The 11,779-nt window shown below is 42.9% G+C and overlaps 1 protein-coding gene across 1 annotated transcript in view; it reads right to left on the reverse strand.

Moving 5' to 3' along the window:
* The window catches only part of FMR1 (fragile X messenger ribonucleoprotein 1), a 28,675-nt gene extending 18,628 nt beyond the window's left edge, over positions 1-10,047 (reverse strand). The window contains 3 exon segments of the mRNA XM_075835884.1: positions 2,324-2,376; positions 9,797-10,026; positions 10,029-10,047. Coding sequence (XP_075691999.1) covers positions 2,324-2,376; positions 9,797-10,026; positions 10,029-10,047 — 302 coding nt within the window.
* Positions 10,048-11,779: the final 1,732 nt, after the last annotated feature.

Genomic DNA, 11,779 nt, shown 5'->3' on the forward strand with positions numbered 1-11,779 from the left:
TGTAATCGCCCCTAAACCCATGATCATGCCACAATGTTGTACGAATGATTTGGGAATTACACTTAACAAGGCTTTCCAGAGACTGATTTTTTTATTATATATACTTACCTATATTGCCCTGTCATAATTCTGACCCCACTCTCCAAGCGTCACATCTGGTGTAAACACTGGCTACGCATACATGTGCTGTCTCTGCCACATTAGGCTAGATTCACACGTTGCGTAATTTGATGCGGAAAATCCGCATTAAAACCGCATGTAATTCCGCTGTAAAATCTACACTTAATTGCTTCTAAGGGCCTGTTCTCATCTGTGTTGGAGGCGCCGTTAGGGGCCCTTTGTCACAGGTCCATCTGAAAATACCTGAAACAACAGCGCAGCATGCTGCTCTATGGTTTCTGGTAAGACCGTGGACACCCTGACTGAACGAAACCCGACAGAACCCATTAAAGTCAATGGGTTTTGTCGGGCGCCGATGGTGTCCGTCATAGAACAAAACCTGCACTTCTGGTAATTTCGCCGTTCTGCTCCTCTGACGGAGCAGAACGGAAGCACCAAAGCAGGTGTGAGCAGGCCCTCCGCTTTTTTACTATTATTATTATTGCATATATTCATTTAAAGTGTAACTATACTTTCATAACACTTTTGACTTGTCCTAGTGACATGTCAAAAGTTTTGATCGGTGGGGGTCCGAGCACTGAGACCCCCACCGATCGCTAAAACGAAGCGGTAGAAGTGCTAAGATGAGCGATGTGCTGCTTTATTTCTGCTCGGATCTGCTCGGCTGACCTCAGAAATTCGAGTGAGCGGTATATGGACTCAATAGTAGAAAGTCTGAGTCCGTAAACTGCTTGCTCGGCTCGTGCAGCGCTCACCTTAGCACCTCTGCCGAATCACTTTAGCCATCGGTGGGGGTCTCAGTGCTCGGACCCCCACCGATCAAAACTTCTGCTATGTCAAAAGTTTTATGAAAGTATCCTTACACTAGAAGTATGTATATTATCAGCGTATAATACATCTCAATGGTATTTTTCCATTGATGCGTACAAAACGAACATTTGCACAATTGCAGAATTCTACATAAACATGACTTATCTCTCCAAGCAAAACCGATCGGTCATATGCTGCTTATGCAGCAAGTTCCTACTCCAGTGCTCCCCACAGGCAGAGAAAGTTGCATGTTAGTAGCTACTGACTAGTCTTCCACATGTAAATAATAGAGGAGCGGGGATTGCCAAGAAGGTATTTGTTTATTTTTTAAGGGCACTATGGATGGTAATATGATTGGAGACACTGCAGCATTCGAAGAAGAAAAAAAACACTAATCTGCAGTAGCTGGGCAGTGGTACTGTATAATACAAAACCCAGCTGCTGCAGAACCTCTTCTAATCAACTGACGCTGAAGCTCTTATTTACAAATAAGGCCAAGTTCACATCTCGTTTTTAAGTTTTGCGTGCTTACGCTCTATCCTTTTTTCCACCCCATGTGTACGTGTGCACAAAACGAGATGTGAACTTAGTCTAAGTATTACAAAGTACTAGCCTCAGCTTCTGCAGAACTGAACATCTCATTATCTGCAAACAATCTTCAAGAGGCCTGAAGCTTTTATATTCTTACAATCTACAGATGTGCTGACAATCCTGCTGTTTTAAAAAGGGATTAATGTATATATTAACCCGCACACATTATTTCTGGCTATGGTAGCACCTTATGCCTGAAATGTAACCTTCACACATGAGTTGGCATTCAAAGTGGCGGAAAGCTAGAGCATAGAATTAAATTTCAGGCAATTACGTCACCGCTTTTAGTTGCAAATACAAGCAAATATAAATGGCAGCTTTATTTTCTCCTTCCAAAGAAGAGTTCTGATTCGTTTTTATTTTTTTTCGTTTTTTGATTTTAGAAAATTATTCAGTGCTATCAGTTTAGACCAGTAAGGGAACGTCCACACATAGCGGTAACCCTGCAGAATTTGTCTGGATTTTCCATGAAGAAATTAACTTACGGTAAATTGAGAATCTGTACTGTAGGTCAGATTTCGGACGTGTTTTCTGCATATATTTTCGCGGCATGTTGCAGAGATTTGTTCAAATCTTATTTATTTTGCTGCTATTGTAAAATGCTGCATATTTCCTGCATGGGAAATTCAGATGGAAATTCTGCAGTGTGTGGACGTATCCGAACTATGATGGGTAACACTGGGTGTATGAGCTAGGTTATCGTAGGAAAGAGCCGTCTAATTGTATGTAAAACTACAAGATACAATATGAGGCAAGTGCTGAGCACAACTGGCTCTGAATTACCATGAAGCCGGGTACTTACTTATTTTCAAAAGTAACAGTTATGGAATCCTCATGCACGTCCTTTACAAACGCCTGAAAGACAAGAGACAAAGAGTCTGGTAAAAAGAAGAATACAAATCATCCCATTACAGAAGAAGAAATTGCTGCATTTACAGACATAAAGTATTCCATAGATATAAATACCCACAAGACATAAAAGAGAATTATCTGAAATGTAACGTATGTGCACATAAAATTACATAGAGAATCTAACATGACTGACACTACCTCACTTTACAGTGTCATCTATATAGGAGACGCTGCTTTATACATTTATTGAAGGGGTTTTTCCCAAGAACTATGCTGAAAAACCACAAGTAAAAAAAAAAATTGAATAAAAAAATTAAATAAATTATATATATAAATTTCACATCACAATATAAAGTCCCCCCTTTATATCGGTTACAGATTCCATGAGCACATAAAAGGGGATCCTGCAAGAATGTTCAGTGACTTTTGATCTCTTAATTTACATTTAAAGCCACAGTATTCATTGTGTAACACACACTTCAATGGCTGTACAGACCGCAATATACCATTGTGAGTGTTATTGTGGTTTTCACCAATTAGTATAGATCACTTCTGTGTAGAGTAGAAAAGGAATTCTAATGAATGGACTGTGGCTGATTACCCCTTTAGGCCTTTTTCAGACCAGCGTATTTGGAAACGTCTGTAATACGGATCCGTAATACGAACGTATTATGGATAATATTGCATCAGTATGTCGTCAGTACTGCATCAGTATTACAGATTTGTATTACTGATGGGACGTCTGCTAGGGAGAAAATTTAATGATATTCGACAGTCCTTTGAAGGACGGATGCAATATAGATCACGTATGAACCAAATTTGAATGCATCTGTATATTAATCATTCTCCGTAGGCATTTTCCATCGACCGTAAGGATGAAAGTAGTGCATGCAGCGTTTAAATTATGTGTATAGTCTCATTGAATAACATTAGCTCTGTATTAAGTCTGCACAGCTTAAATGCCGCGGTCGCTATTGATCATGGCATCTAAGTGGTTAAACAGAATGGATCGGAGTTATTTCCAATTCCGGCCACTAGATCAAGTTGTCAGCAGTAGTATACAGCTGACGCCCGCGGCGTATAGAGCAGGTTAAAGGGGTTGTCTGGGTATAAGGCGGTTTTTCATACTAGGATAGGGTCATCAGTAAAGGATCGGTGGGGGTCCTATACCCAGATCCCACACTGATCAGCTGTTCCGGCACCGGAAGCTTTGCAGTGGTCTGTGTGGGAAACAGATGACTCCGACCACTGTATAGCGGCTGTGCTGCAACACTGCTCCTATTCATCTGCTTCCGGCACCGACCATTGAATAGTATCCAGTCCCTGGAGGCGGTCAGAACTGATCGGTGCGGGGTCCGGGTGTCGAACGCCCACCGATCATATTCTGATGACCTATCCTGTATGAAAATCTGCTACATGCCCAGACAACCCCTTTAAGCCTGTGGGCCTCCTCTATTCCTCCTCCCTCCTATGTCATACATGTACGTCAAATGTCAGGAAGGGGTTAATTCAAATAAAGGGAAAAATAAAAAAAAGAAGTGAACTCCGTTTTGTATTTTTTATTATAAGTACATTTATTATTAAATTAAGGAAAGCAGATTTCACAAATGGCTGAGTTTACAGGTGCAAGTAAAGGAATAGACAGACCCGTTTTTACATTTAAGTGACTTGACATGCCAAGTCACCCAGGAAAGACCGTAAACATTGGGCAAATCTCTACACCAAAGTACTATGGAAGTTACATACAGCTGGTAAGCCAGGATCATGGCACAGACCATGATTGCAACCGAATCCCTTTCTCTGCAGGACCAAACTGTGCAGTGTTACTGTATAGCCACTCCAAATACATGCCACTTCTTGACGAAAATCATGAGCGAAAAATGAGCTTAGGTCAGAACTTAATGAACCACCTTTCAGGACACATTAAAAGGGTTCTCCGAGCATTCCTTATTGATAGCCTATCCTTAGGATAGGCCATCAATATCAGATTAGTGTGGTTTCGACTCCTGGAATCCCCACCGATCAGGTTATAGATGGGGCCACAGCGTTTGTTGCCACAGCCATTTCCCAGTTTACAGGCACAGCTCTGTAAACTTCCGTAGCGGCTAATCCTGGTATTGAAGTTCCATTCCCCTTCAAGTGAAGCTGCTACGCATGTTTGTACGGCGCTGTGTTTTTTAAACACTGAAGAGGCTGCGGTGATCCACGTATGTACCGGGAGTTGGATCCCCACCGATCCGATATTGATGGCCTATCCTAAGAATAGGTCAAGATAAAATGCCCTGAGAACCCCTTTAAGGCCTTTCTCTGAGGGTATGGCTTCACATCTGATGTCAAGCAAAATGACAACCCTTACCCTTAACCATATGCCCCTCTGCTCATCAGAATGGCCGCCAGAGGTCGCTATAAATATTTTTCATCAGGGTAAACATTTTTAAGGAGTATTTTTAGCCAAGGAGGAGTATTGAATATGCGATAACTCAATTTAATAGTAAATAGGTTGAAAAACATTTAATGTAACCTCTGTGTATATGTATTTAGTTGTAAATGCTGCAGCCTGACCACAGTATAGTCGAAACGCTGCAGTCAGACTGTGGACTGCTTAACCACAGTATTTTTTTCTATGTAAAGATAGATAGATATTAAGACAGGTCTAGCTAGATATGAGCCAGCAGCGCAGCCTGTAGCAAATTCCATCTCATGCACGGAAATACACATCAGATTAAATTCAAAGTGTGCAGAAGCCTTTATAGGTGTCAAGGACAGTAGAGGCTTTATTGCGACCTCTGATGGACACCATGTAATACTACACTTTCCCTACAGCGGCCTCTTCTGGCAAAATCAGCAGCTCCAATATGAAAGTAGTTCTGTGATGAGTTAGAAGGGTCCCTCGGTTGAGAAGATGATCTCTCTTGGACCTCTCCTTATAAGGTTGTCACCAGGTCATCAGGCACACCTTTAAATTTGCAACCGTTAACAATATCTAGACGAACAATGGAGAAATATTATTACATAAGTTGATCTCAGATCGCTTATAATAGGAGCATATGCACATATATAGGTGTTTGCCTTCTAAGGCACCCAGAGTGTTGAGACTGTGCTGTTCCCATGAACTCCTTGTTGTTGGCTTGCTGCATCCTTTCTGTTGGCGCAGGAATTACTCTGTTCTCGATATGACTCAGTGGTTGACTTGACATGTCTCATGAATATTCGTGCAGATGGTCTTTTTCCTACTGGAAAGCAGTGAAGAACACCTGTCAACATAGCCCAATACCTGAAAAATAATATATAGATTTTACTTTATAAGTGGACAATGTCATTATCACACTAAATCATTTGTTGACTAATATCTTACCAGAAAGGTGATATGACGGGACCATCCTTTGCAGTAAAAATGGTGTAACTTGTGCGAAAAGGTCATCAGGGGTAGTCAATGACACAGAGGTGTAAATTGTGGAACTTCTTCACTCTGTTCCTGAAGCGGAGGAAAGATCTGCAGACGTGCTCCTTCCGGAAGGGCTGGGATACCGCCTCTATTGTCCGCCTTCTGCTACCTTCAGAGAAATCTCTCCAAGCATAAAGCTTTAGAAATGTGTAGACTGCCATCATTACATGAGACACCACAATGGAAACGGTCAACAGGCCTCTCACTAACTTTCTCCTTCCCTTGGATTTCCTGTCTGCCCACAATGCCGTAGGGATCCATAGGGACAAACGGCCAGATTGTTTATTCAGCTATGCAATATCCTAACAAGCTGCCATTCAAGTATCATAAATGCCAGATAAACAGTATATTAATGTTTGACCCCAAGATGGAAAAATGTTGAATCAGAAAAACACCATTGTGCACCCTTACTAAATAAAAACACATAATAGGAGCAATAAGGCAACAGCAGGCTGGTTTTCCAGAAAAAACCCAAAAGGGAATTGATTTTACATTTGCTTACTATTAAGCCGAAAATGTAGGCTTCGTTGACATCTGCGTCGGGGTTTTCTGTTGTTCTGATCCATTTTAGGAGCAAAACAATGAACAAAAACGGAAACACCGGGTCCGTCACATGACGGACAACAATGATGCCTCACGGAATTGATTGACTTTAATGGGTTCCGTCGGGTTTTCATCATGGTGTCCATAATCTTACCAGACAATACAGCACAGCACGGAGCTATATTTTTTTACTGCCTTTGTGATCGGATCTGCGTCGCGGGCTCCTAATACAGTGTCCAATGAAGATATGAAAACAGCCAAAGTCAAGTTTGAAAGCATTTTCCTTTTACGCGTGATTATTTATCCCATAGAGACATCGCTATCACGTATATATAATCTTTATGTGCCATTTAACTTTACCTGGACAGTGTTATGTCATTTAGGACTTATATTTGATTGTAAATTTATTGTGTTTTGCCTAACAATGCATTCCAAGGATCCTCCTGTAAAGAGACTTACCCAATAGGGTTTATTAAGAGCATTAGGACGATAATACAGACGCACTGGCCAGAAAAAATCCTCTGCCCTCTTTGCCTCTTCTCTCCTCCCTGGCGAATGTGAGGATTACGCTTCATGTCGTCCAGGAGTCCAAATAGGGGAAACAAGTAATGGTGGAACAACCTTTTTTCACATAAATGGGATATAACAAATGGTATAATGTAGTGATTCTCAAGCGGTGAGACACCAGCAATTTCTTTATGAGGCACGGCGGACCACCCAAGCGTCCTGGATTCAGCAAGACAAACTGTCCAAGAACACAACACATATCCCCTTATCCAGGAAAAGAAGTTACACGTTTAGGCCTAATTCACATCTGCGTGGGAGGCTCCGTCAGAGGCCTCCATCGCATATTGCGCAGAAAATACCGGAAACAATAGCGCAGCATATTAAAGTCAATAGGTTCAGTCGGGCGCCGGCTGTCTCCATTGTTCAACAGAACCTGCTCTTCCGGCATTTTCGTTGTTTTGCTCCTCTGAATGGGCGGAGCAACGGAATACCGAGTGCAGATGTGAACAGGGCCTTACTTCCTTTTTGAGGCAGACAAGGTGGGACAACGGAGAAGGTAAGTCTTGTGCTGACTTGCATCGTAGCTTAAACTTGGGGAACTGTGGCCGGCACTGGGGGCACTACACATGTCGGCCACTGGTAAGGCCAAGACATAACTATGGCTTGGCTGGTGAGGTCAAGGAGGAAACAGTGAATGCAATGACATATTCTTATTTATATTACTGGGCCATTCCTTTTTGTGACTTCAAATATTTTCATATACAGGAACACATCCGCAAAAATGATAGCTCTGTCAAGTTTTTAAAAATTATATTCAGCTGTTTTTGAGAATGTTGCATGACAACCAATATGGCTTCTATTAGGGTATGTTCACACGGCCTATTTTCGGCCGTTTACGCCCGAAAAACCTGAAGAAGAACGCCTCCAAACATCTGCCCATTGTTTTCAATGGGAAAAACGCCATTCTGTTCCGATGGGCCGCTTTTTTACGCGGCCGTTTTTAAAAACGGTCGCGAAAAAGAAGTGCAGGTCATTACTTGGGATGTTTTTGGAGCTGTTTTTCATAGACTCTATAGAAAAGAGCTCCAAAAAACGGCCGTAAAAAACGCAGTGAAAATCGCGATTGGTTTAAAAAACGTCTGAAAATCAGGAGTGTTTTTCCCTTGAAAACAGGTGGGTATTTTCAGACGTTTTTGAGTTTGTGTGTGAACATACCCTGACAGCTCCAACATTTGTCGTCATCCAAGTCGCCAGGGGTACTGAAAAGCAAATCTGCCTAGATATGCAGCAATACGGGGATGTGCAATGTACCTTTGCATTACGAGGAGCAAGAGCCCGGGAAAACTGGGTGACAACTTCTGTTCTAAATGTAACAACAACTATATGTGTCGTCACCGATCTTTACCAGATACAGATATAGCAAAGTTGAATATAACTATTTCTAACTTGCCAGAGAACCGCTCAAAGTCTTGACTATAATGGTAAATAAGGCGAGTGGAAACGCTATTTAAAGGGGACCTGACGGGCTCATATGCCATCCTTTCTGAAGGTAGCATGTGATACATAAGAAGATAACTTATTTAACCCTAGCTCCCGGAGGGTGGTCTCCCACAAACAACGATTGGCAACTTTCCCAGTAAATACCAATATAGGGGGGGAAAAAACTGGTCCCATATTTCTCGAAGGCCTTCTTTGTGATATACTATATTGATGATGGCTCAGATCTTTGACAGACGATACTTGCAGACTTGTCTTGTTATCTGTAAGGCCTTGTTTGCACAGTGCAGATTTTGCATGCATTTCTTAAGGCGGAACTGGAATTGGATCCAGGAGAGCAGACCCATAAGGCCTTCCTTCATATATGTCTTCTGTTTAGGTTCTATTCCTGATTTTGCCTTTACAAAAAAAAAAAAAACATGCAAAATCTACACGGTGTGAACGAGTCCTTACGGTGTCTTCTGCGATCATCCGCTGGAGCTTACAATACAGAGCTGCAACCATCTCCTGTTTAAGAAGTAACTACGACAGGTACAGTCAGTGGGGCGCAGGCACCAGCGCTGGAAGATGCCAGCAGCAACTATGTAAGCGCATAGGGTACCAGTCCAGGCTGGACATGCCATCTGATGGAGTGGGGCACATTCATACTTATGCCACATAGTTACCATCATGTAGTAGTAAATGCCAAATCCCATATAAAGACCACTTACCACTAAACCACCAGAAAACATTGGTTATTGGATTCTGAGAAAGTGGGGTGACAACCAGTATTGCCATCATGTCTGTCACCCACATCTCCGAGATTTTACATATAAAGAATATGTATAGTAGGCAGTGGCACGTGCCCATCATAACGTAACCCAGTAAAGTCGAGTGACGCATATACTGGATGTCATCCTGCTTTGCCACGTATCGAAAAATAAGAGAAAAAAATTATATTTAAAAAAACAAAACAAAAAAACCCTCAGTGGTTACCATCAACAATGCAAGACATAAAGACCTGTACCCATCAGACTGGCACTAAAACCATGCTACCCAATCTAGCCAGTACATCAGGTAAGATGCTATAGGCACCATGCCCTGCCCAGAATGAAGAGGACATGATATATGTGGACAACCTAAAAGGGGAGGGTTAAACCTTAGGTGATAGCTGAGAAGAGATTGGAGGTGACAGGGGATGCTGCAGCAGCTGGATGAGGATTAGGGAAGGATGCAAACCCGGGATCAGTGCCCTTATGCAAGGCAGCAGGTGGAAGATGGCACTGCTGCTGCAGACAGGGGAGGAATGCAATATGAATGGAGGGAGGGGAAGTTTGCAAGTCATTATGTGCAGGCCTGTCCTCGCTCTCATTCAGCCCGGGCCTGGAGCTAGACTGGAAATTAATCCCTGGTCCTAGAGGATGCCTTTTACCGGGGAAACACAGGCCTCACCTTGTAGAAGGCTCCATTGGAGCCCCGCACCTCCACCACCAGCTCCTCCATGTTGCTCGGCGCGATGCCCTGGTCACTAGCTGCGGATAAGGCGGTCCCTCCAGGCCTCTGTCTCCTCTCGTCAGTGGTTGGACCGCAGCATGAGCGCCGCTGGCCGGCCGTCCCCTCTCCTCCTCCTCCCGGGAAATGAAACCGAAACGGGCCCCCGTCTGGCAAAAGGATTCCCCCTCACCCGCCTCGAATGTAAACATTAAAACGCGATCACGTGACGGAGGCCGCGGCTTCGATCACGCCCATTCACAAACTGGGCGCAACCTAACCTAGTGGCTCCGTGACGACAACATCGATTGACAGCTACGGGAACAAACAGAACGGCGACGTTCGCTGGCGTCGCCCAATCAGATTGCACACTCCTTCTAGTTATTTATTTATGTCTTTGGACTGTGTGGAGCGGCCTCTGCTGACGTCAGGATTGGGCGGGTCGTTCAGCCGGGGTTGCCATGGAGGTGAGGGAGCAGACAGGGGTGTGGCTGAAGAGCGCGTCTGGTGGCGGGAGAGGAACGCAAGGGATGGGGGACAGAGGACGCCGGGAATGTCCTCCACCCTCGTGCTACTGTAACGACGTTGGAGGAAGCGCTGTGTTAAAGTGTCCTGTTTCGGTAAACGTGCAAAGCAGTTCAGACCCCATACTGTGTAACTCGTAGTATACGGCTCGTATGGCCACACGGTAGTAGGAAATGGGATAAACTACGACTCCCCAATACGTTTTTCCTAAATCTGTTCACTGTTCCCAGAAATCTCTCTCACGACCTCCTCGCTTTCCGGGTGTTTTTTTTTTTTTTTACCTTTTACACACGTTTGACATGAACAAATAAAGCCTAAAAAATAAATCTTACTAGACCCGCACTCCTATATATTTTCTGAAAGTAGCCATTCTATACACAGGCACCTTCATGCAATTTTGCATCAAAGTAATTTTTCATAAAAATGTATATTTGTTGCTCAGTGTGACCTAAACAGAACATTATATGCACAGCACTGGCTTTAAAAAAAAAGAAGAAAAAAACGTTTAACCCTTTCGGGGGTTTTTCGTGCTCCCTGTACGGTGAAAATATCAAATGTTTATTCTGCAGGTCAGTACAATCATGGTGACACCAAATTTTATAGTTTTTATAATTTAGTACCTTTTTAAAAAGAAGAAAAAATATATGCAAAAGTTTGAAAGAAACAAATTTTTTTGCATTGCCATATTGTGACCCCCATAACTTTTTTGATATTTCTATGTATATATCTATGTAAGGCGTCTTTGTACGTGGAAAGATGTAGTTCTTACTAATAGTATTTTGGGGAATGTTGTGCGTTTCGATCACTTTTTATTTCACATTTTTGGGAGGTTGAAGTTGGAAAAAAACTGTGGTTCGGCAACTTTGACATTTTATATAATATATATATATATGTATAATTTTTTTTTTAAACTTTTTTTTATTTTTTAGTAGCTCCCCCCCCATAGGGGGCTTAAACCTGCGATCATTAGATAGTCTATGGCAAAATTAGTGCATTGCTATCGAGAGCTGCCCCATGCAGGTCTCATTAGCAATCTTCCTATAGCGGGGAGGGGGAGAGTTTACAAGGCTCCCGGATGCTATAGGCATACACTGGCTCCCAAGTGAAAGGGGCAGTAAAAACCCCTTAAATGCTGGTGGTCACATCCTACAAAGGCATCTGAGGGGTTAAATGCTTGCAATCGCAACACAGCAGAGACCCGGCGGCTATGGCGCCTGCTCGGCTTCTGAGTGGGCGCCATTTGTAAAAACCCTTTCCCGGCGTAAATAGGCATATTAGCGATGGTAAAGGGTTAAGATGTGCAAAGTAAAAGGTGTATTCCCATCTCCAAGATCCGATTCTATCTGAGATTGTCCCTTGTTTAAAGTTCCAAATAGTTGTAATTTCTCTCCTTCTGGTTTGCAGTTTTTCTGAGTTTCT

Source organism: Rhinoderma darwinii, chromosome 8 (genome assembly GCF_050947455.1).
Source record: "Rhinoderma darwinii isolate aRhiDar2 chromosome 8, aRhiDar2.hap1, whole genome shotgun sequence".
NCBI classification, from domain to species: Eukaryota; Metazoa; Chordata; class Amphibia; order Anura; family Rhinodermatidae; genus Rhinoderma; species Rhinoderma darwinii.